The sequence below is a fragment of the Microcebus murinus genome, chromosome 12 (assembly GCF_040939455.1).
Source record: "Microcebus murinus isolate Inina chromosome 12, M.murinus_Inina_mat1.0, whole genome shotgun sequence".
In the NCBI taxonomy this organism is placed as follows: domain Eukaryota; kingdom Metazoa; phylum Chordata; class Mammalia; order Primates; family Cheirogaleidae; genus Microcebus; species Microcebus murinus.
The window spans coordinates 72,622,748-72,649,206 of record NC_134115.1 but is presented as its reverse complement, the minus strand read 5'-3'; the positions used below and the strand labels follow the sequence as shown (position 1 = coordinate 72,649,206).

Below are 26,459 nucleotides of genomic sequence, written 5' to 3'. Positions count from 1 at the left end.
TGCAGGCTGACACTTATTTACTTTTTTTTTTTTAAGATCCTGGTCTCAAGCGATCCTCCGGCCTCAGCCTCCCAAGTAGCTGGAACTACAGGTGCCAGCCACCACGCCCAGCTAGTTTTTTCTATTTTTTGTAGAGATGGGGTCTCACTCTTGCTCAGGCTGGTGTCAAACTCCTGACCTCAAGGGATCCTCCCACCTCGGCCTCCCAGAGTGCTAGGGTTACAGACGTGAGCCACCACACTCAGCCCTGTTTACTTCTTGTCTAAATAATCTGTAAAGTTAGGTAAATGGTCATTTCAGAAAAATTCTGTATGATAAGGTTTTACACGGAAAGCCCAAGGAGATGTGCATCTATTAATCAGCATAATCCCCACACATGCCTATCTGGTTTGAATCCCAGCTGTACCCACTGTGTCCCACTGAAACAAAATGAAACACAAAACTTGAAGCAAGGAGATGTGAATACTTAACAACATTTTTTATGTGAAGAAGGCTTTTTAAGCTAAGCAATAATAGAAATTTTTCATAGGGCTGATCACATGAAATTTAAGAGTATGCATTAAAACCCACATTATCAGCCAGGCGCGGTGGCTCACACTTCTGATGCAAACACTTGGAAGGGCCAACGCCAGAGGATCAATTGAGGCCAATAGTTCGAGACCAGCCTGAACAACATAGTAAGACCCCATCTCTACAAAAAATACAAAAATTAGCTGGGCGTGGTGGCTGTAATGAATCTTAGCCATGAATACAACTATACACTGAGTCCTGTGAGTCCTTCTAGTGGCTCTCCCAACATGGGGTAATAATCCTGGGCACCCTCTGCACAGAAAGTAATTATATTGATTAATGCCAATGTCTCCAACATGGTCAAAGGGGTGCCATCTCCCACAGCTGTCAAAGCTACTGAGCAGCAAGTATATACTGCCACAGAGAGTTTAATGAAACCACTTGTTTAAGATTTTATCTTGGTCGGGCATGGTGGCTCACACCTGTAATCCTAGCACTCTGGGAGGCTGAGGCAAGCAGATTGCTCGAGGTCAGGAGTTCGAAACCAGCCTGAGCAAGAGCGAGACCCCGTCTCTACTATAAATAGAAAGAAATTAATTGGCCAACTAATAAATATAGAAAAAATCAGCCAGGCATGGTGGCGCATGCCTATAGTCCCAACTACTTGGGGCTGAGGCAGGAGGATAGCTTGAGCCCAGGAGATCGAGGTTGCTGTGAGCTAGGCTGATGCCACGGCACTCACTCTAGCCTGGGCAACAAAGCGAGACTCTGTCTCAAAAAAAAAAAAAAGACTCCAATTAAGGAATGCCTCCTGTTTCACAGTTCAATTTGTCTGGTAGTATCTATTGTTTGGGGTATCTAAACAATGCCCCAACTAGGCAAATAAAACCCAAATATAATCTAATGCCAGCTGTGGGTGGCTCTTCTGCCCTTCAGAGATCTGATTAAACCTGAGTCAATACTAGTTCCATGTTCCGTAATAGTCCAAAGTCCTCCCACACTGTCTATGAGCTGCATGGACTTGCCTCCTCCTGTGTCTTGCTGGCTATATTTATATGCAGTTTCTATTTTGTCCCAAGATAACTATGATAGGATATTTAGCCCCTTCACCAATTTCCATAGAAAGCTGATTCATTCCAACATTTATATATTTTGTTTGTTTGTTTGCCAATGATTAAGGAATCATAGGGGTCAGGCGCAGTGGCTCATGTCTGTAATCCTACCACTCTGGGAGGCCAAGGCGGGCAGATTGCTTGAGGTCAGGAGTTCAAAACCAGTCTGAGCAAGAGCGAGACCCCCGTCTCTACTATAAATAGAAAGAAATTAATTGGCCAACTAAAAAATATACATATAGAAAATTAGCCGGGCATGATGGCTCATGCCTGCAGTCCCAGCTACTCAGGAGGCTGAGGCAGAAGGATCGCTTGAGCCCAGGAGTTTGAGGTTGCTGTGAGCGAGGCTGAAGCCACGGCACTCACTCTAGCCCGGGCAACAAAGTGAGACTCTGTCTCAAAAAAAAAAAAGTAATCATAGGAAGGGATTCCGTAACACAAAGCCATTCTCTCCACTCTTTTCTTACTTTTCTTACTAAAATGGGGAGTTTCAAATTCTTCTTCTTTTCTTAGGCAGAGCAGTTCATTCCTTCAATGAAGTTTTAGTATCTGCTGACACTTATTTCCTGAAGGAGCTCCTTAAGTAGGCCTTTGTAAACTTCTTACTGACAAAGATGACTCTTAGAGGAATTATGCTTCCAGCCTTTTATAGGGAAAAAAATATTCTATCTTATTATACAAGTAATAGAGATTCTTGTATAGGACCTCATGGCTACGTACAGAATCAAGACCAATTCCTCTTAAGTCCTTGTCAAGAAAAATCATGATTCCATGAAACTTTAGCACATCTACTCAGGAACTGGGAGAGCCAGTGTAATACTGACAGATTCATGCACTCTGTGAATCTGAATCAGGGCCTTTCTGTGTGTCAGGCCCTGGGCTGGGCACCAGGTGTATAGTGGGGAACAAGACCAACGCTGCTGCTGCTACTCTCACAGATTATGGGGACATATACAGTAAACAAGTAACCAAATAATCACATAATCACAAACTACGAAAAGAGGACAAAGAAAAATCAGGGAAATCTGGAAAGGACTCTGAGGATTGACATTTAGTCTAAAATATAAGAGATGAGAATGAGCCAGCCAGGGAAAGAGAGAGAGAATATTCTAGGCAGGACAAACAGTATGTTCAAAGACACTGAGGTTTGAAAGAGCTTGTTTGTTTGCAGACAGGAACGAAAGCCATCACAGAATCAATGCAGTGGTTGAGTGGAGGTGGGAGGAGGGGCACAAAGGTTTGGAGTCAGCTGGGGGCCATGAAAAACATTTTAGGATATAATCTAAGTGCTAGGTAAGGGAGGGGCCAGGCTGGGAGAGGAAGGGCACCAAAGTATTTTAAGGAAGATTCAGTTTGCATTTTAAAAGTTCCTTCTAAGACTCAGACTTGTGGGGGGAGGGGGGGAAAGGCATTTATTGAAACCTTAAAATCTGTACCCCCATAATATGCCGAAATAAAAAAAAAAAAGTTCCTTCTAGATGCTAGATGGTGAAAAGATGGGAAGGAGTCAGGAGGGATGCAAAGGGGCCAGTACCAGGTTATTCTGGGAGGCAGTGGTAGCAGGGGTGCTAATGACAGGTGCAGGATTAAGGAATATTTTGGAGCAGATTCAGCAGTACTTGCTGATAGATTGGATTTGGGGGTGGGGTGTTGAGAGAGAAGAATCCCAGATGACTTGCAGATTTCTGGATTTGGGGATGGAGAGCCCAATTACCGAGAATGGGAAACTAGGGAGAAATAGGATTGAGTGGTGTATAGCGAAGGCTTGGTTCAGTTGCATGTAACAAAACATCTGATATACATAGCGGCTGCAACAGGTAAGGGGGTCATTTTTCTTACATAACATTCCAGAACTAATATTGGGCTCTCATAATGCTATCTGTTTCCCAGGGTCTTTCTCACTTTCCATCTTTTCACTCTTAGCTTGTGGACCTCATGGTCACAAGGTGGCTGCTCTACCTCTATGCATGTTCCATGAAGGAAAAAAGGGGGAAGAGTTGATTCTGCCCACTTTTAAAAAGCTCCCCCAGGCCGGGCGTGGTGGCTCACGCCTGTAACCCTAACACTCTGGGAAGCCGAGGTGGGCGGATTGCTCAAGGTCAGGAGTTCGAAACCAGCCTGGACAAGAGCAAGATCCCGTCTCTACTTTAAATAGAAAGAAATTAATTGGCCAACGAATATATATATATATATATATATATATATATATATATATATAGAGAGAGAGAGAGAGAGAGAGAGAGAGAGAGAGAGAGAAAATTAGCTGGGCATAGTGGTGCATGCCTGTAGTCCCAGCTACTTGGGAGGCTGAGGCAGCAGGATCACTTGAGCCCAGGAGTTTGAGGTTGCTGTGAGCTAGGCTGATGCCACGGCACTCACTCTAGCCTGGGCAACAAAGGGAGACTCTGTCTCAAAAAAAAAAAAAAAAAAAAGCTCCCTGGGAGGCCCTATCCAGTAACTTCTGCTTATGTCTATGGACAGAATTGGCATGTGATCACCTCTAACAAGAAAAGAGCTTGGCTATCATGACTTTTTAGCTAGGGATGATGCTATTCAAAACAATATTGGCATTCTTGCTAGCAAGAAACCAAGGGAGAATGCAACTAGAAGCATCTGTCCCAGGTGGAGGTCAAGAGTTCAGTTTAGAACATGTTGGGCCAGGCATGGTAGCTTATGCCTATAATCTTAGTGTTTTGGGAGACCAAGGTCAGAGAATAGCTTGTGGCCAGGAGTTTGAGACAAGCCTGGGCAACATAGCAAGACATCATCTCTACCAAAAATTTAAAAATTAGCCAGGCATGATGGTGTGCCTGTAGTCCTAGCTACTCAGGAGGCTGAGACACAAGGGGTGGCTTGAGCCCAGGAATTCGAGGCTGCAGTGACCTATGACCATGCCATTGCACTCCAGCCTGGACAACAGACAAAGACCCTGTCTCTAAAAGAAAAGAAAATAGCATGTTAAGTTTGATATGCCAAGGGAAAATGTCCACAAGACTCTTGAGCACATAAAAGCATGGAGCTTGGAAGACAGCCTGGGCAGGAGATACAAATTTGAATGTTCAGTCTACTGATGGTTTTTGTCTTTTTATGTGCAGTGGAAAGCTTTCTAATTGATACAGGTTGATTTTGCAAGAGAAAAAAATAGCCCAAGTACCCTAAGAAGGTTAGGGGAAACGCAACCCAAGCACATTAACCTTTGGTACGAAGAAAGATGCTTCCTTCATTATCTCAGGAAGACAAGAGAAGGTGGACAGAGAATTTTGGAAGGAAGACAGAGAATTTTGTAGTTTTGACCATGAGAAGACAGAGCCTCTGGCCCAATGGCTTCTATTCTCTCAAAAAAGCATAAAATAAGATTATTTGTTTAGGTGCGCGGTTTTAGAAACAAAAGTATAAAATTGTTATCAAATTTACTGGAGAATTTCTGGGGTTGCTGGGCAGCATTGAGTTTGCGTGCCTATGTATGGTTGGATTGTAATCACTAAGATAAAACCAGTCAGTCTAGTTATGTGATTTTCTCCAACTATGTTCAGCTGCTCATGGGAAAGTGTGAGAAAGGCAGCAGTTATTTTTATTCAGGATTAGGGTTATGCCAAGGGGTGACTGATGGAGGAGGAGAAGAGCAAGGAAGCCCCAGGCATTTGCCAGGGAGTAATTATAATGAAGCACCTTGGAATCTTACTGACTAAATTGGACTAAAATCTATACCCACTCTGATAATGGTAATAAAAAGCCAGAGAATCAGAATCAAGGAAAAAATAGCCCAGAAATAGAAGACCCCAAAATTGTTTAAATTGAGCCTCAAGGTCTGCCAACTCAGCCAACTCCTCATCCCTGGCAGGAAGATTTTCACAAAGCCTGGCAGGTGCAGTGAAAGAATTAGCCAACACCAGCATTGCACTTAGCCTCCCGCCACAGCCTCTCAAAGTGCTGGGCTTACAGGCCTGAGCCACCACGCCTGGCCCAGCATAGTTCTTATAATAGTGGTTTTGGTGGTACTGAGTGGATTGAGGAAGTCATAGAGATGAAACTATAGTTGCTGTGAAATGGAACATTCTGGAAGAAGATGCTGGGAATTGTGCACAGCATGCTGGGATGGTGAGTAGTGGGACCAACTGAGATGTTAGAGGAGGTATAAAAATGCAAATTGTCTCAAAACCCTCTGTGCCTCTATCACTTGGCCATTGACTGGTGGTTTTAGGTGATGACCAGGTAGATTTAGATTCCAAGATTACCCTTCAACCAAGAGATGAGCTGGAGACCATGACTGCGCTGGGGAAAGGCTGCATGGTGCATGATTGTACAAGAAAGTAATTTTGAATGGAATCCTTTTAAATATTCACATAAAAGGGGGAGTAAAAATGAAGCTACTTTTAAGCTACCTTTGACTGCCAAATTGTGCTTTTTAAAATATGACTGCATGCTTTTGTACTTTCTAATTGTCAAAAATTATGAAGGGACTGAGATTTTTACCTTCCCTTGCAAGCTAAGAAGTTAGCCTGCGACAGTTTCATGGATGCTGGCAGCATAAGACTCCTGAGTCAGAGACAAAGGACTTTATTATTTCTGGCACAGCAAACAGCATGATGTGCATGTTCATGTTGCTTCCCCCTTGTGTCCCCAAGCCCACAGAGGCAACACAGAGGGGCCTAGGTCCCTGCTGTGCACGCAGTGGATTTGCCTCCCAGCTGAGGAACCCTGAGCTTAGAGAACCTGAATCTTTTTTCATTATGGTCTCTAATATATACCATTAGGGCAGTCAAACAAGCAACCTGCCTATAAGCAGACCTGCCTAACCTTTGCCCCAAAGGCAGAGATTGCTACACTAGGTAGTAAACAAACCTGATCTGGGGGGAAACCCTGTATCTTCCAAGGCTATTTGCTTTACAAACATCCTGGAAATGATAATCCATGGCAAAGGTGGCTGTGCTCCTGCTCACTAGATGGGCAGAAACATGGAGAGTTGTCTCCCAACAATAACATCAGCTACTATAGTGCTTACTACGTGTTAAGAACAGTTCTAGGTGGGGTGCGGTGGCTCACACCTGTAATCCCAGTACTTTGGAGGCTGAGGTGGGAGGATGGAGGGATTGCTTGAGGCCAGGAGTTCGAGACCAGCCTGAGCAAAAGCTCTACAAACAATAAGAAAAATTAGCCAGGTGTGGTGGGTCATTCCTGTAGTTCCAGAATCTTAGGAGGCTGAGCGAGGAGGATTGCTGGAGTCCAGGAGTTGGAGGCTGTAGTAAGCTATGATTGCACCACTATAGTCCAGTCTACCTGACAGAATGAGACTGTCTAAAAAAAAAAAAAAGAAAGAAAGAAAGAAAGAAAAAAAAGAAAAGAAAAGAAAAGAAAAGAAAAGAAAAGAAAAGAAAAAGAATAGTTCTAAATGCTTTAGTGCTTTACATATATTATCTCACTTAATCCTTACAATTCTGTGAGGTTATCTCCATTCTGCAGAGGAGAAAACTGAATTTTATAATGATATAGAATTGCAGGAGCCTGTAACAATTTAGATCAGTGGAGACTCTGATCCACTAGGTCTGGAAGGGGCATGATATTTATTTTTAACAAGCCACACAATGATCCTGATAGACACCAAAGTTCAAAAATCACTAATTTGGAAGGTGAGCATCACCTTTTTAGTTCTCTTCAATAGCAAAAATTTTTATTTCTGTCTATATTTATGCCTACCTAATAAAGCCAAGAATTCGATTTCCTTTTATTTAAAACACTAGGTAAAAAGGACTCAGAATCAAAAGAAAATAAAAATTTGTGTGCAATGAAGATTTTTTAGAGAGAATGCAGGCTTTAAAAGGTCTGGCTCATTAAATTAAAACATATAATACGTATTTAAATGAAAAAAAAATCACAAAATAGCCTGTTAAGGGAAGATGATTGAAAAATGAATGAGATGTGGCTCATAAGATTATTATCTTATTGTATCTCCCAATATTGCTATATTAAAGACAGAAGCAAGAGTTTGCAGGGGTTTGCCCTGAAAGAATATGTGAACTCGTTAGTTTGCATATCAAGGGCTGCCTCACCTTGGGAGGGCACTCAAACTCCGGTAGACTTTCCATGAGGCTTCTCATTGTCTCAGATCAGTGACACCTCACAGATCTTGAAAGACAAGGTAGGTAAATGTTTGGATTCATAGGATGGGAGCCAGAACAATGAGCCTCCTGGCCCAGAGACTACCCCTGTGGTTATGAGCAATTTAGCACAAAGCTGGACTTCCTGCTTACTCTTGACTGTCTGTCTCAAATCCACAATAACTAGATAAAAGAAATATAGAGCCACTATATCTCTGTGTTACTCTTCTGTTAATTGATAGCTATCATTTAGAACTTACAAGTTAGTCCTTGAAAGATTTTGTAATTGTTGGTTCACATAGATAGAATAGATTAGAAATGGTTAGGAGCCCTTTGAAAAAACTTTTTAATCTAAACCCTATCTGTTATGCAAATCTGTCACTCATGGAACTTGAACTACCCGATATGTAAATCTGTTACCCATAGCAACCACATTACCTATTATTCTGTAAATATGTTCCCCTGGCAACTAATAACTGATATCCGTGATTATAAAACCTATGTGAATCTAACCTCGTGGCTCTTCTACTGACGGAGATGTAGTGGAGACCCCTGAGTACCCTCGCTTTATCTTAATTACTTCATATAAACCTAATAAACTATACCTTCGTCTCTGTGTACTCTTTTATTTCGACTATTCTCTCTATTTCCTATTACTTTCTTATCCTCTGTGATGACTACTACCTAAGGGATCCAGGTTTTTCGCAGGGAGAAGTAGCTGATCTCGCAGCCTGCCTGCACTAGCTGACATTTCCAAGTTTATACTTACTGTGTCCTCTGGGAAAACATATGATTTGCCATATGATTTTTATAGTCCTGAATGTTGCAAATCCACAAAAGCACTGCAAATGTCAGGAACAGACTGGCTTTTGTTAGGGAGTAATTTATTAATACAAGAAAAATTAGGCCAGGCACAGTGGCTCACACCTGTAATCCTAGCTCTCTGGGAGGCTGAGGTGGTTGGATTGCTTGAGCTCAGGAGTTTGAGACCAGCCTGAGCAAGAGTGAGACCCATCTGTACTAAAAATAGAAAACATAGCTGGGCACACTTATAGTCCCAGCTACTCGGGAGGCTGAGGCAGGAGGATTGCCTGAGCCCAGGAGTTTGAGGTTGCAGTGAGCAACACGATGCCACCACTGTGTACTCCACCCAAGGCAAGACTCTTGTCTCAAAAAAAGACAAAAAAAAAAAAAAATAAAAATAAAAAATAAAGGATTATTCATTTTGGGGACTAGAAGTATACAGGATGATAACCCTGAGTTTTTTGTTTGTCTGCATTTCAGAGTGCAAAAAACCTCCTTACATGATTGAGAGACACAATGTTCATACTTACCCACAATAGCAACAAGGCAAGGTAACATTTCCTTCCAGATACCTTTTGTGTGTGTGTATGGGGGGGGTCCTTTTCCAATTTTCAGCAATTTAAACTATTTGCCTAGAGTATTTTTTAACAGATTGTCACTTTCAAAATCAATGTACTCTCATATTTTTTTTTTGTTTACAATAAATGCATAAGTTAGCGGAGCTGAGCGGTGCCCCAGCAGAGGAGAGATGGCATACCCATGCAAAGGGCAGTGTGCAGGGAAAAGGGAAACCACTGGGGCCTGGGAAGGACCCTACGGCCTAACAGGGTCGGGTGAGGGAGGTGTGCTGAGGGGCTGCCAGAAGGAGCTGTGGCTTTTCCTAGAGGGTCACCACCGACCTGCAGTAACATACAGGGAGAATCAACGTCAGGCGGCCGCTGAAACCAAGCAGAAGCTTGAGGGCAGGGAACCGGTTTAGGGAGAGCAAGCAGGGTGGAGAAGCAGCCGTGGAGGGCAAATGGAGAGAGTGGAATAGGGTCAGCTGCTGCTCCGGTCCCTCCTTGGAAGTTAGTGTTTTTTCCTATCACAGAGCATTTTGGTTTCTATATTAATAAAAATAAACCTTTATTGGTATGGTACTCTGAAATTGGAAACTGCTTTCATATGTAATACATCATGTCACAACTCTGTCCAGTTCATGAGCACATAGGTACCATCCTGTGGTAAAATGGATCCTGAGGAAGGAAGTGACGTACCCACAGGCGCGGAAATAGAGTTTTAGTCAGGCAAGATCAGAAAGTTCCAGAGATCTGTTGCACAACAGTGTGAGTATAGTTAAAACTACTGAACTGTACACTTAAAAATGGTTAACATGGTCAATTTTACGTTATATTTTTTACCACAATTTTTTTTTTAATGTAAAAACCATTTTTATTTTGCAGGCTGTACAAAAACAGGCAGTAAGCTAGACTCCGCCAATTCTCCAACTCCTGATCTAATCTACAGTCCATTTTCTTTTTCTATTTATTTATTTATTTATTTTTGAGACAAAGTCTCGCTTTGTTGCCCAGGCTAGAGTGAGTGCTTATGGCATCAGCCTAGTTTATAGCAACCTGAAACTCCTGGGCTCAAGCCATCCTCCTGCCTCAGCCTCCCCAGTAGCTAGGACTACAGGCACAAGCCACCACGCCCGACTAATTTTTTGTTTCTATTTTTAGTTGCCTGGCTAATTTATTTTCCATTTTTAGTAGAGACGGGGTCTTGTTCTTGTTCAGGCTGGTCTTGAACTCCTAACCTCAAGTGATCCTCCTGCCTGGGCCTCCCAGAGTGCTAGGATTATAGGTGTGAGCCACCGGGCCCAGCCTCTACTGTCTATTTTCAAATGTCATGTTCTTTGTAGTTATCCTCTTCCACTCCAATCTAATTCAAGTTCCTCTAGTTGTCATGTCTCTTTAACAGTTTCACAATCTTCTTTTGAGTTCAATGACCCGTACACTTTTGGAGATTATTAACTAGTTATTTTGTAGACGGACCCTCAATTTGAATTGTCTGCTGTTTCCTCAGGATTAAATCCAGGTTATACATTTCTGGGAGGAGACTACAAAGTTGATGTTGGATCCTTCTCCAAGTATATCAGAAAGCACAAGATAACATCTGTTTGTCTCTTTATTGGTGATGTTGACTTTGACCATTTGTCTGCCAGGTTTTCCCACTGTAAAGTGACATTTTTTCCCCTGCTTAGTAAATAATTTGCAAAGAGATACTTTTAGACTATGTAGATACCCTGTTCCTCATTAAACTTTCACCTACTTATTTTAGCTTCCATGATTCTTGCCTGAATCAATTATTATTAAATAGTTTCAAAATGATGATGTTCTGATTCTATCTACATTTATTAGTTGGGATTCTACTGTGAAGAAGATCTTTTTCTTATCTCTGCATTTATGAACTCATGGTAACTTATTTTATGGGTGGTAAAACATGCTAATCTATTAACATATTAATTATTTTTGTTAGTTGAATAGGTGCTAATATGTTAATTTTATTATTTGTTTTGGAGTTCAAATTGTCTTAGATTTGGCCAAATGGAAGGTCCTTTAGACATTGTCCCCCACCCTTATCTGTCTCTGTCATATTCTGCACACTTTCTTACTTACTGGTACAAAAAGCTGTTTCCGGTTCTTCTTGTACTTTGCCTGCTCAGTTCCAGTCCCAGCCACCAAGAGGCAGAAAGAAAGTCTGCCACACTGTCACCTCAGACACCAGCCAAGCGGAGGGATGCAGGAGGGTAGGAAGAGAGACTAGAAGGGAAGCCAGGATGAGACAGTGACATTCCAAGACATATTTGCATGTCACAAATAATGACACTCATAGTATTTTACAGAAATCCCATGAGTATGACCTTTCCTGAATTTGTTCTTTCCTACAAGACGAATCCACCTCACCTGTATTGGCAGATAGAATGGCACAGGAAAAGCACAGGGCTTTGAAGGGGACTAGCTCTGATTCAAATCTCTCCCCTGCTACTGACTAGCTCTGTGATCTTGTCTAAGTCATTTTACTTATCATAGGTTCAGTGTTCTGAGGCTCTGAGGGAGATAATAACACCATGCACTTCCTTGGATCATCATAAAGACTAGAAATACTAGATGCCAAGGGCTACTCCAGTACAGGGCACTCAATTGGTGCAGTACCAGCTGTATCATATGCTAAGAGGCATAATCAATCTCTCTCCAAATGTAGTGTCCCGCATATATTAAGGGATTCTTGCCATTATGATATAACATTAATATTAGGTTTTATAATTATTTTATAAGCATTATCTCACCAGACCAACACAATGGAAGTTGTAGAGGAGAAAGGGAGAAACAAGTATATCTGTCTGTTAAGTCCATCACCACAGGAAAACATCCAGAAGGAATTCTCACCAAACATATAACAATGACTTTTGCTTTTTACACTGTAGGTACCTGTCTTTTCTGAATTATTTGACAAGAAGTATTCATTTATTACTTTAGTGAATTGTTCTCTCATGTAGCTAGATCAGAGCTCATTGAAACTTAAGATTAGAGGACTGAATTTAATGAGGCTTTGTCTCAGAACGGAGTAAAGAAAAATCTTTTTCCTTGATCTTTTATTCCATGTTCTAACTCTCTGCATGTGTTATGTAACAGCCATGACTTAGCGAATCACCATGACTTGGCTGAATGTAGTCTTTAAGACTTCATGAGTCACAATGATTGGGAAGGAGATCTTGTTTGACCTGGTGTGGCCACATATTATCTATAGCTTCAATTTAATGTCAAGTGAGTAAGTATTTGAGGCATTCTGTATTCCTGGTTCTTTATTTCTGTAATTCTTACTTTGCGAAAATTTTTTATTAAACATGCAATTTTATTAGATCTTTCAGTATCAAAAGAAACAGAATGAGGCATGTAATTCAATAGCATTTCTATAAATCAAAAGTATATGCCCACAGTGCATATTACGTATGAACATGTTAAAAAAGAAAGTACACATATATTACACATACCACAATAGCTGCCTATAGTAGTAGCAGTAGAAAAATAGAGAATGGGATTTTAAGACCAAATTAAGGAGAGAGAGAGAGAGAGAGAGAGAGAGAGAGAGAGAGAGAGAATTTGCAAACTAGTAGGATAATATGCCATAAACTCTGATGAATATGAAGAACTCAACTCTCTACCCTTGAGGGCCAAAATCAAATATTAACAGTGAAGAAAGGTATTTTTATGCAGCATCGTGGTTTTAGAATCCACCCCAGTTGCTTTATGTACCTGAAACGTAGTGCTCTGATTGCTATGCACATCCCACAGTGCTCGTCCCCCACATTTTTTTTGTAGCTTTCTTTGTATTTAATGGCCAAACATGGATATGCTATTGACTGTGGTATGAATGTTTGTGTCCCTCCAAAATTCATATGCTGAAATCTAATCCCCAATATGTTGGCATTATGAGGTGGGTCCTTTGGGAGGAAGACGAGGTCATGAGGGTAGAGCTCCTGTGAATAGGGTTAATGCCATTATAAAAGAAGCATGAGGGAGTCCCCTGGGCTCTTCTGCCATGTGAACACACAGCACCAAGTTTTCATCTACGAAGCAGAGAGCAAGTGTTCACCAGACACTGAATCTTCTGGCTCCTTGATCTTGGACTGCCCAGCCTTCAGGACTATAAATAACAAATGTCTGCTGTTTCTAAATTACCCAGTCTAAGGTATTTCTCTTATAGCAGCACAAATGGACTAAGACACCATCCAATAAGTCTATCTTAGAGAAAACAATTTGTAAAATCATTCCTAAAATTATTCTCTTGATGTTGAGAAATGAGGTTCCATATACAGTGAAAACCAAAAGTAGCATCATGTTTAGCATTCAAGCAAATGCATGTCTTAATTTTGATAACTACATTTTTTTTTGGCATATTATGGGGGTACAGATTTTAAGGTTTCAATAAATGCCCGTTCCCCCCCCCCCCGTCCCCCACATGTTACCCACACACTTTGCTCTGGGCTGAATTGTGTCTTTCCAAAATTCATGTGTTATAGTCCCGATTCCCATTACCTCAGAATGTAATCATATTTGCAGATAGAGGCTTTAAAAAGGCAATTAAGGCTAAATGAGGTCATATTAGTGACAGTGCTCAAAGGTAGAACTTTCGAAGAAGTGCTTAAGTTAAACCGAGGCTGCTGAGTAGAGCTCTGATCCAATATGACTTGGTATCCTTATATGAAGAGAGAGACACCAGGAATGTGCACACCCAGAGAAAGAGCCATGTGGGGACACAGTGAGAAGGCAGCCATCATCAAACCAAAGAGAGAGGCCTCGGAGAAACCAAACCTGCTGACACCTTGATCTTGGACTTCCAGCCTCCAAAAGGATGAAAAAATAAATTTCTGTTGTTTAAGCCACCTAGTCTTCAGTATTTTGTTATGGTAGCCCTAGCAAATTTATATACACTCTTAGAGACGGCCAGAGTTCTTTCGACTCTTTTATTGAAGAGTTTGGTTTTTTTTTGAGACAGAGTCTCACTCTGTTGCCTGGGCTAGAGTGCCATGGCATCAACCTTGCTCACAGCAACCTCAAACTCCTGGGCTCAAGCGATCCTCTTGCCTTAGCCTCCCGAGTAGCTGGGACTACAGGCATGCGCCACCATGCCCGGCTAATTTTTTTTTCTATATATTTTTAGTTAGCCAATTAATTTCTTTCTATTTTTAGTAGAGATAGGGTCTCACTCTTGCTCAGGCTGGTTTCGAACTCCTGACCCTGAGCAATCCGCCCTTCTCGGCCTCCCAAAGTGCTAGGATTACAGGCGTGAGCCACTGCGCCGGCCCGTTGAAGAGTTTTGAAGTCATAAAACAGACAACCTTTACTGTGAAACTGAAACACTATACAGCTAATATCCAATTATTACTGCACAGCCAACAATTGATTATTGTTTAATGCTGTATCATATGTAGGAAACTAAAAATCTGTCTCTCAGAGTTCAAAAAATTTCACTCAATGCCTTGTTGATTGAATGTCTGGCAAGGAGAAACAGGGACTCTTAGCCTTGATGACACAAGATTGGTGTAGGGTAACCCAGGCATAAGCTCTCAACCTTTAATTAGCCAGGGATTGGTTTAGAGACAGTCCAGTCAGTGAGAGGTGGAGGACTTTTGCTAGGAATTCTGGGAGATAGATATTTTTCTTTCCTGTAGAGTAGCAGAGCTGCTGCAACCATTCTGTCACCAAGAGGGAAGCAAGCCTTAGGATTATGCTGATGCCATGGAAAGTAGTATGTAAGGATGAAATCTTGAAACCTTAATTCAGACCAATCTTGAAGCCAAGGCTTCTGGACTTTCCAGTCACATGAGCCAATAACTCTCCTTTATTTTTTTAAGCCAGTATGAGCCTTCTGTTATTTGCAAGAAAAAAAAAATCTCAAATGATACAGGTAGGTACGAAGTTACAAATGTGAATAAAGTCAGGTCTCAGCCCTTGGGGTGGGGGTGTATAAGCTCATTTGCACTCATCAGATTGTCAAAAAGTAAAAACAACAATAACATCTGTTCTGATGTAAGCTTTAAGTTACAAGAACTGTCATACATTGCTGGTAGAAATGTAAATTGCTACAATATTTTTGGAAAGCAATCTGCAGTATATTAGGTTTCACTTTATGAAATTGCTATTTTTCAAGTCAGAATGATTGAATATCAATAGTTTCATTTGATTCAACCTAATATGTTTAAAACAAAAATTTTTTGAACCCATGATCTCGGTTTTGGGAATCTAGCCTATGGAAATAAAAGCATTAGAATGTAAAGCAATTCATACAAGAGCACTTATTGCAGCCTCGTCGATTGTGACAAAGCAAAACAAAACTAGAAACAACCTCAACATTGCAGAACAAGTAGTGAGTTATAGCTGTATCTGTTTTCTTGTAGAAATGTCAGGAAAAAAGGTGTTGGAATACCATCTTTAGAATAACCCCATTTTTTGTAAAAACAGCAAAAAACCAAAACAACCCTTTATATGAACATATAATGATTCTGTAGATGGAGCGAAAGGGTAAGTACTGCACTGGTAACACTGGTTACTCCAAAGAGGGGCGAATGGAGAAGATTAAGGGGAAGTTTTAAAGTTCTTTAAATATCTTTGCATTGTTTCATTATTTATATGACGTGACTGACAAAGATTGGACTAGAGGTTGGGGGTGTATAATTGAATTAGTCCCAGTGTGCGGTGCCTGGGGCTTACTTAGGCCAGTGGAGAAGTCAAAAGATTGTTACTGAGAGCATTCATTGAATATTTACCATGCACTTGAACTAGTTAGTGGAAACACTTGATATTTATTGACTCATTTTATTCTTTAAAAAGACATTGAATTTTCATAATTTCTGGGGGTTAAGCACTGTTCTTATGCCCATCTTGCAGATGGGGTGAACTGAGGCAGGAAGAACTGAAGCAGCTCTCTTACAACTGCACAAAGTAAGCGGCAGGCGCAGGCTTCGAACCTGAGCAACCTGAAGCCGGAGACTTGGCTTTGCTCACATCCCCTGCCTGGGACCCCAGGGATGTGATGGTTGGGCGCCTCCGGGACAGGAGCGCTCACTCCCACCTGGGAGAGTCTGGGAAGGAGTCACCCAGAGGGGGCGACCCTAGAACTGGCTCGTGTAAGTTGAGGAGGTGCTCACCAGGCAGACCCGGCCCAGGCAGGCGGGGGTCGGCGCTCGGGCCCCGCGATGAAGGCGGGGACTGTGGCGCTGAGGCGGAGCCCGGCGACCGGAGCCAGCACAAGGCCCAGGCTCGGGCTGGGCTGTCCCGGCCCCTGCCTTTGGCCCCTCCCAGCCTGCCCGGTCCAGGCTGCGGCTAAGTCCTCCCCCAGGGCATCCTCCCGCCGGGGTCCCAATTACAGGACAGGTGGCGCAGGTACAGTATCACCTGGGCAGGGCTCCGATGGGGGCTTTACTATCGGGAAAGTCACACACACACACACACACACACACACACACACACACACACACGCATGCATTCTTCCAACTCTGATTTTCCCTCCGGTGACCCGAGTAGCCCCGCCCCGGGGTCCCAATTACAGGACAGGTGGCGCAGGTACAGTATCACCTGGGCAGGGCTCCGATGGGGGCTTTTACTATCGGGAAAGTCACACACACACACACACACACACACACACACACACACACACACGCATGCATTCTTCCAACTCTGATTTTCCCTCCGGTGACCCGAGTAGCCCCGCCCCAGGGTGGCCCCACCCTCTCCTGGGACGCGGGATAAATCCAGGCCCCGCGCGCTCCGCCGCGCCTTCCCAGTGGCGGACCCTGCGGACTCCCCGTAAGTAGACACCCTACTTTCTTTTTCTCCCGATCGCAGACGAGTGCAAAGCCTGGTTGCATTTCCGGGCCACCCCGTAGCCGCCGGCGCCGGGGAGGGGCTGGCGGAGGAACCGCGGGACTGCAGCCCCGGGCACGGGTGGAAGCGGGGAGGCAGGCTGGGAGTCCGCGCGCGGGCACCGTGGGGGCGAGCGTGCGCCGACCCGACCGGACCCCTCGGTCCCCCTCCCGAGGTCGCGGAGACTGTCCCAGGACCGAGCCTGCCTCTGGGGCCACGCCCATTCCAGGGGTGGTTCTGAGCCCGTGGCAAGTTCAGAATTCCCGGTGGTCGCCGTTTGGGGAAGAGGGGCAAGAATATGTGCAATCTAAAAAGTTGAACTCACGGGAGCAGGGAGCAGAGCGGCGGTTACTGGAGGCTGGGAGGGGCTGGGGAAGGGAGGGAGGAGTTGTTGGTCAAAGAGCACACACTCTGACACAGATAGGAGGAATTTATTTTGAGATCTATTGCATAGCAGGGCGACTACCGTCAATAATGTACATTTCAAAATAATTAACAGTAAAATGTCTGAAAATAAAAACAATAGGTAAACTAAATGCCAGATATATTCATTAGCTTGATTTAACCACCCCACATTGTATGCACACATCAAAGTGTCACACAGCACTCATAGCACACAATTATGATTTGTCTATTAAAAATAATATTAATTTAAAAAAAAAAAAGGAAGCCTGGCTGCGGATCGCATCGCCACAGCAGCTCCCTTTGCAACGCGGAAGTGTGCCCTCCGGGTTGGGAGTGTGCCCTCCGGGTTGGGGGTGTGCCCTCCGGGTTGGGGGTGTGCCCTCCGGGTTGGGGGTGTGCCCTCCGGGTTGGGAGTGTGCCCTCCTCCCCGGACTGGTCGCGGGACGAGGGGAAATCTCCGGCCGCTGCGGGCTCGTCTCTAGCGGGTTCCCTCGTGGGGAAGGAGCGGCTCCCACGTGATGTGGGGGCGTTCAGTCCCAGCCTGGCGTCCCGACCCGAGAGCTCGGGGCAGCCTCCATCCTCGCTTGGTCTTGAGAGGCGGCAAGTGTAGACTCCAATCCCTGGGCCAAAGGAAGGGCGCGCCTGAGAATGGGGCGGAGCAGCGGCGCCCCCTGTGGTTTTCAGGTGTTCCCCCCCACTGTTTGCCTAAGAACGCGGCGACAGTATCCGTCTGAAAGAGGTGCATGCACTTCTATTAGGTTCTTTGCGTTTGATGCTTTTTCTTAGGATTAGCTTCGTGTGAGGGGAGAAACTGGGACCATCTGCATGCCTGGTAGCTGCTCAGCGCGCTAGAGAAACTCTAGCCGGGTGGTGGGTGGGAAGACTTTCTGTGTCGATTTCCATTTTTTACTTGCCTTGGAGGTATCTTTATTTTATTTATTTATTTTTTTTGAGACAGAGTCTCACTTTGTTGCCCAGGCTAGAGTGAGTGCCGTGGTGTCAGCCTAGCTCACAGCAACCTCAAACTCCTGGGCTCAAGCGATCCTCCTGCCTCAGCCTCCCAAGTAGCTGGGACTACAGGCATGTGCCACCATGCCCGGCTAATTTTTTCTATATATATATTAGTTGGCCAATTAATTTCTTTCTATTTATAGTAGAGACGGGGTCTCGCTCTTGCTCAGGCTGGTTTCAAAGTCCTGACCTCGAGCAATCTGCCCACCTTGGCCTCTCAGAGTGCTAGGATTACAGGCGTGAGCCATTGGAGGTGTCTTTAAACCTCAGTTACCTCATCTGTAAAATGGCAATGATAATAATTCCTATCTTATAAGGAAGTTATGAGGATAAAATGAGGTAACGTGTATGAAGCACTTAGCATGGTACCAGAAACAGTAAATGCTAAATGGATGTGGTTGATGTTGTATGATAATGAGAATTATTATTACAGTTGTGCTGTCTGGGCTCAGTGCAGTGGCTAAGGAGCTGTAGGAATCCAGTCACTTCATTGCAATTGACTACAAGTTTGCTGTGTTCTAGGAGCTTCAGGATGGTTCTTGCCAAAAGATGGACCCTGAAGAAGCACTTTTCAGGCAACCCTACTAAGAGTGACTTTGAGTTAAAGACAGCTGAGCTCCCGCCCTTAAAAGATGGAGGTAAGTCACACACAAAAGTTTTCAGAGTTGGAAGGGGCTGTATCGGTTAGCCTTTGCTGCATAACAAACTACCCCAAAGTGTAGTGACTTCAAACAACAATCATTTATTTGTTCATAATTCTTTGGGTTGGCAATTTGGGCTGAGTTAAGCTGGGTGATTCTTCGTAGGTCACATCTAGGCTAAATGGTTAATTTAGGAGGGGCTTCACTCACGTGGGTGGGTAGCATGCTTTCTGTTGGAATGTATGCCTCACGTCTTCTCTATGCAGCCTTTCTGGCAGGCTAGTTTGAGCTCTGTTCTCAGAGCAGTCCCAAAGATCTAGAGCTGCACAAGTTGGCACGCTCCTCTTCAAGCCTTTACTTGTATCATGTTTGCTAATACCCCATGATCAAAGCAAGTCACTTAGCCACACCCAGATTCACCAGGGTGAGCCCAATGATGACAGTGGCATAAGCAATGCTTAGCTGTGTGCAGAGTGCAGACTGCAAGGGTGTTTATAAGGGTGGGTAAGCTTTTTTTTTTTTTTTTTTTGAGACAGAGTCTCGCTTTGTTGCCCAGGCTAGAGTGAGTGCTGTGGTGTCAGCCTAGCCCACAGCAACCTCAATCTCCTGTGCTCAAGCTATCCTGCTGCCTCAGCCTCCCGAGTAGCTGGGACTACAGGCATGCACCACCATGCCCAGCTAATTTTTTCTATATATATTAGTTGGCCAATTAATTTCTTTTTATTTATAGAAGAGACGGGGTCTCGCTCTTGCTCAGGCTGGTTTTGAACTCCTGACCTTGAGCAATCCACCCGCCTCAGTCTCCCAGAGTGCTAGGATTACAGGCGTGAGCCACCGCGCCTGGCCATGGGTAAGCTTTTGAGACAAGGGGATGCAATCAAGTAGCGTGGCAAAGTTATCAGTCCTCTGTAAGTTGTAATAGCCACAACTCGGATCCAAAGCTCCAGAGAATGTGCATATGAGTGTAACTCCAGAAAAATGCATATTTTTTAATATTACCTGGGGCTGGTAATGAAATTCTATGTGAGCAGAGTAACATAATGGTTACAAATATGGCCTTAAGCAAATTACTTAACTTAAACTTAAATAAAATGAAAACAATATTTATTTTGAGAACATCAAATGAAATGTGTAGCATGGAATGAGTGCTGGATAAATAACATCATTACTATTATTGTTATAATTATTAACTGGGCTGGGCTAAATGTGAGAACCCTTCTTGTCACTTCAATGGAAAGTACAGATGAAAAAACAACTGTGAAGCAGAAATATTATCTGTGACTATTTAGAATGCCAAAAACAACAAAGGCATCAGGCCTTGCATTTCTAATTGCCTATGGAATGCTTTATTTTGTAGAGGTCCTGCTTGAAGCTTTGTTCCTCACTGTGGATCCTTACATGAGGTATTATTTTTCTCCTAAAAATGCTTTTGTTGTGTATTGGTCGCTATTTGGAAGTAGTTCCCTTTAAAATGTCCAACTGATTCAAAACACTGTCACTGTCCCTCCATTTCTCCCTGCATAGTATCAGTCATGGGATTCATGGATGTTCTTAGACCTTTTGCAGGCAAAGGTCTAAGAACCTTGGGAGGGATCACTTTGGTCCCTTTATTTTGCAGCCATCTCCTATCTGTTCTGCACAATTTTGCCTTTCGTTGCTTACCAGAATTGCTTTCAGAAAAATATGAAAAGAATAAAGAACCCCAACCCCAATTTGTCCATTTCCCTACTGGAAAAGAATTTGGATAGAGGCAGATGCTAAGGCTAAAATCAGCTTTTCTTACCTTCCATTGACCTGTATTCTGTTAATTTAGGTAATCTGTAGTTGACTAAAACTTGTATACCCAGTTAGCAAACCAGTCAAGGGGGGGGGGGGGGAATAAAAGGCCTCCCTGGGCCACTAAGGCCTCAGTAATTTTTTGCCTAGGTAAGTAATGTAGCCATCATCCTTTTAAATATTTTTTTTTCATAGCTGATTGATAAAGATTTAAATCTCAAGTGAAAAACTGAGTTTCAAAATGTTAATTACCATCCCTTTTTGTGTAGCTAATGTTTTGGGTGACAAGTACCCAGTGGCGCTGGGGTTATATTTTAAAAGTCATTGGTAGAAACTCATAGTTCATTGAATGTAGTGGTAAGACTCTCATGTTAATTCATTAAAAATTCTGCCAGACTGATCTCTGGGATCACAGAGCAGAACTCCCTCTTACAGCTTTCCTCTGCCATCTCACCCCATAGTCCTGCCCTCATCTATCTGGGTTTCATTGCTGCACATGCTTACTCAGCAGTTTTCCACTTGGCTTGAAACTCAAGCCAGTTTTTCCCAGATGCTCTTGTGTATTAAGAATGGATTTTTTTTTTTCCAGAATAGCATCCAAAAGATTGAATGAGGGTGACACAATGATGGGGCAGCAAGTGGCCAGGTAATTATTTCCATTTGTCCCAATGTTTGGAAAATATGTCTCCTCTTTATTTCCTACTGGGCATTCCCTCTGTCCATTGCTCCTACGATCTTTTCAGCTTGTGTGGTTGACTCAGTGTTTGATTGTGGAAATCCTGCCCCCTTCCTGACTAATTTGGAGGGAGGAAGGATGTGAACTTGTCATCATTTCAGCTTCACTTTGCCATTCTTACTTTTAATTACTAAAAAAAAAAGTATTCATCTAGTGTATAATTATCATAAAAATTCAAAAAAACAAAAAATTTTTACCTTGGAGACTAAAAGTTCCCCTATCACCCAAACCTTAAAAACAACTGTTGTTAATGTATTATTTTAAAAATTGTTCAATATATATACTTTTTAATATATTTTCAAATAGGCTTATATGCCCTTCACAAATTGCTTTTTCTCACTTAATATGTTATGGATATCTTTTGTTGATAGTACATAAATATAAATATGCCACCTGTCTTTTTTTTTTTTTTTTTTTTTTTTTGAGACAGAGTCTTGCTTTATTGCCCAGGCTAGAGTGAGTGCCGTGGCATCAGCCTAGCTCACAGCAACCTCAAACTCCTGGGCTCAAGCAATCCTCCTGCCTCAGCCTCCCGAGTGGCTGGGACTACAGGCATGTGCCACCATGCCTGGCTGATTTCTTCTATATATATTAGTTGGCCAATTAATTTCTTTCTATTTATAGTAGGGATGGGGTCTCACTCTTTTTTTTTTTTTTTTTTTTTTTTTTTTTTTTTTTTTTTTTTTTTTTTGAGACAGAGTCTCGGTTTGTTGTCCAGGCTAGAGTGAGTGCCGTGGCGTCAGCCTAGCTCACAGCAACCTCAATCTCCTGGGCTCGAGCGATCCTTCTGCCTCAGCCTCCCGAGTAGCTGGGACTACAGGCATGCGCCACCATGCCCGGCTAATTTTTTATATATATATCAGTTGGCCAATTAATTTCTTTCTATTTATAGTAGAGACGGGGTCTCGCTCTTGCTCAGGCTGGTTTTGAACTCCTGACCTTAAGCAATCCGCCCGCCTCGGCCTCCCAAGAGCTAGGATTACAGGCGTGAGCCACCGCGCCCGGCCGGGGTCTCACTCTTGTTCAGGCTGGTTTGGAACTCCTGACCTCGAGCAATCCGCCCGCCTCGCCTCTCAGAGTGCTAGGATTACAGGCGTGAGCCACCATACCTGGCCTGGCACCTATCTTTTAATAACTGCAAATTATTTCATTGTATTTTGCCATTTAACTACTACTACTGATAACTGTTTCTAGTTTTTTCTACTACAAATAATTCTTTAAGGGACACATATATATCTATATGTGGATGTCTATGTATTCTTTGCTCACTGGGTGAGTATTACTTTACATTAAATTCCCAGGAATATATGGCTGGGCGCAGTGGCTCACGCCTGTAATCTTAGGTCTCTGGGAGGCCGAGGCGGGAGGATCGCTTAAGGTCAGGAGTTAGAGACCAGCCTGAGCAACAGCAAGACCCTGTCTCTACTAAAAATAGACATAAATTAGCTGGACAACTAAAAATATATAGAAAAAATTAGTTGGGCATGATGGCACATGCCTGTAGTCCCAGCTACTCCAAAGGCTGAGGTAGAAGGACTGCTTGAGCCCAGGAGTTGGAGGTTTTTTTGAGCTAGGCTGACACCACAGCACTCTAGCCCAGGCAACAGACTGAGACTCTGTCTCAAAAAAAAAAGTGAATAAACTTGTATCTTTACAGTCTTTCTCTCTAAGCACAACGAATGCCCATCCATTTGTCCATTTTGTCTTATCTCCCATTAACAGTTTTTTTCACATAGGTCTTATATATTTCTTACTAATAGTCAAAGAAACATACCTGTATTTGTGTTTTTTTACTTGGTAAGTTATATTTTTAAAAATATAATACCCAGTGGTGGAGATGATGTAATGATATACTCAAACATTGCCAGTAGAAGCAGAAGTTGGCACAGCCTTCTAGAAAGGAAGTTAGCAATATGCAGCAAGAGTTACATATGTTTTAATAATCTCTGACCTATTAATTCCTCTTATAGAAATATGAGCAAAGGAAATAAATTCATATTTATGAATATTAATAAAAATATCATTTACATTAGAAAAAACACTGGAAATAACCTAATAATTGGGGGAATAATTAAATTCATTACAGTTTTTGAAGGATTCTTACTAACATGAAAAAAGTATAAATTATATAGACTAGTATAATGTTGGGAGAAAAATTAGGTTACAAAACATATCCACTTACTTCAATTATGTAAATACATGTAACATCCATTTTTAAATGTATCATTCATTGACTCCCATAAAATGTACCAAAATGTTAGCAGTTGTCTTTGTATTGTGGGATTAAAATTGATATTTTATATATTTTAAATTTTGTAGAGTTATATAAATTTATGACGGGGAAGACAGTAAAGAACATAAGAGTGGGAGGAGACAAGCAAAAGGGAATCGTAATCAAGACTGAAAGGGGGCAGCTTAGAGAGGGAGGCACAAAGCCAGGAGGAATTGGTATCTGGAAACCAATGGGGGGGGTAGTTTTGTGTTGAGTAGGGTAGAAAGGTAAAGTCAGATAACAATGAAAGAATATGCATGGGATTTTGCAATCTGGAGGTGGTTTGGCCTTAGTGGAGCAGAGGGAATGGAAGGCAGGTTGCAGCGGGTATCAAGTGAAGTTTGGCTGTAAAAGGAAGAGGAAAGAGAGAAGAGGGAGGGAAAGGGTGGGACTATGAGATGGCAGAGTTGAGCTTGCTTATATGCTGAGTGAAGGGACAGTAGAGAGGAAAATGTTAAAGATTCCGGAGCATTATCTGATTAAAGAACTGCAAAAAAAAAAAAAAAAAAAAGATTCCGGAGCAGGAGGGCTAGGGCATGGATAGAGGGAGGCCCTAAAGATGAGAAGAGGCTGGTGTCCAGAGCACTTTGAGCCAGGGGATGGAGGCCTCTTGCTTGAAACAAAGAGGACTGGTTGAGGACAGAGACAGATGCTGGGCCAGGTGGGAAAGTTCGTCTCTAATGGCCCCTATGCCAAGGACAAGGAATTAAGATGGAGAGGTGTGGTAGGGTGTCCATGATGGAATATCAGCCTCAGTGCCCTTTTATCAACACTAGCCACACAGTGTCCCGACTCCCTGGAAAGGGAAGGGGTGTCACACGCACTAATGTGCTTTATCTTTCAGAGTTGTGGAAAGTAAAAACTCAGCCTTCCCAAAAGGAACTATCGTAGCGGCTTTTTTGGGCTGGACAAGCCACTCCATTTCTGATGGGAAAGATCTGGAAAAGCTGCCGAAAGAGTGGCCAGATTCGATACCACTGTCTTTGGCTCTGGGGACAGTCGGCATGACAGGGTGAGTTTCATGGGTATATTTCGTTTGTTTGAATGCCTTGACACTCTGGTTTTCTGAAATGGTTTGTCCAGAACTTGGTCAACAAAATGATATTTGAGGCATTATAGGCTCAGGGGCTGATTCGAGGAGATGGTATAAGATGGTAGGAATAAGAAGGGAAGAAGATCAACCTAAGTGCCCACCAGTGGATGATAGGATAAACAAAATGCAGTGTTTATACACAATGGAATACTATTCAGCCTTTAGGAAATCCTGTCATTTTACAACAACATGTATGAACTTGGAGGACATTATGTTAAATGAAACAAATGCCACATGATTTTACTTGTGTGGAATCTAAAAAAGTTAAACTCGTAGAAGTAGAGAGTGCAATGATGGTTCTGTGGCTGGGGGGGGGTCAGGGTTTGGGGAGATGTTGGTTAAAGGATACGAAATTTCAGTTAGATGAGAGGGATAAGTTCAAGAGATCTATTGTACAACATGGTAACTATACTTAATAACATATTGTATACTTGAGAAGGGCTAAAAGGGTAGAGTTTAAGTGTTCTCACCACAAAAGTGGTAACTGTGAGATGCTGCTTATATTAAGTAGATCGATTAACCATTCCATAATGATACATATTTCAAAACAACATGTTGTACACTCTCTCTCTCTCTGTCTCTCTCTCTCTATATATATACACACACACACAAAATTTTTATTTGTCAATTAAAAATAAATAAGTAAATAAGTACAAAGAAGAAAGGGAAGAAAGGTGGGCTACAGTTAGTCTTGGAACTGAAGGAAAGAGGCAGAAAATCAGGTCAGAGACCCTCAGGTACAAAGAAGCAACATGGGCATGATCCCTCCCAAGCAGCTGGCAAATGGTGACACAAGGGAACCAGCTCCTCCTGTTCCTGGGAGGCTCCTGGCTCCACTCATCACCTTCACTCCAGAGTTTAAAAAGGGAAAGAGAGTTCAATCTATGTGGGCCTTTCTGTACTCTCTTCTTCCTCACCTTTCCCTGTATACATTTGAGTTCCTAAAGTGTAAGGGGATCTGAAATTTAAATAATTGAGATGAACCATAAGTATGGTTGTACAGTCACTCAACTTGGTACAGATATAAAATACTCAAGCTTCTCATGGGCTAATCACTCTGACTCCTAATTAGTTCATCCTGTTTCCACTCTCCAGATCGCAACTGAATTTTAGATCCCAAATTTCCTTTTATGCCCTGGAAAAGCAAGGTCATTGCCTTTGGGGTCCTTAAAACTTCCCTAGCCTGGAATTCATTTATATCTTTTCTCTAAGTTATGGTTTTCTTCTCTCTCTCCCTTCTTCCAATCCTCCTTCCCTTTTCCTTTTTTACACTTTGAAGGACTTCTAAAGAATGACATGGAAATATATGTACCCCCCAAATGATCAGCCTCTAACAAAAACAACTACCATACATCCCAAGTTCATATTCCACTCAGAATTTGAACTCCTCAGAATTGCCTCTGCCAAGGATATCATTGCAAAATTAGAGGATGCTTAATATCTTCTTTCATTCAATGAGTGTACGCTAACCAGAATTACAGCACTTCCTGGTCTTTTCCTGCAAGCCCTGTACCCTCTACTGGTGAGAGCTCTTCCTCTCCCTTTGTTAGCCCATCCTTCCTTCCCCATGGATTGTGAGCAAGGTGTAGGAGAATAGAG

The 26,459-nt window shown here is 42.7% G+C and overlaps 1 protein-coding gene across 5 annotated transcripts in view; it reads left to right on the top strand.

The window, feature by feature from the left end:
- PTGR1 (prostaglandin reductase 1) overlaps positions 1-26,459 on the top strand; it is a 99,022-nt gene that overhangs the window by 54,602 nt on the left and 17,961 nt on the right. Inside the window, exons 2-6 of one of the 5 annotated variants that reach the window (XM_076008921.1) lie at positions 16,838-16,869; positions 18,865-18,980; positions 20,341-20,386; positions 21,349-21,405; positions 24,612-24,779. In XM_076008921.1, the coding sequence (XP_075865036.1) occupies positions 18,875-18,980; positions 20,341-20,386; positions 21,349-21,405; positions 24,612-24,779 (377 nt within the window). In that variant the 5' untranslated portion in view covers positions 16,838-16,869; positions 18,865-18,874. Of the gene's footprint in view, positions 1-16,427; positions 16,447-16,607; positions 16,627-16,699; positions 16,870-18,864; positions 18,981-20,340; positions 20,387-21,348; positions 21,406-24,611; positions 24,780-26,459 lie in introns of those variants that run through there. The other 4 variants (XM_076008924.1, XM_076008923.1, XM_076008926.1 and 1 more) reach the window with 4 other exon arrangements.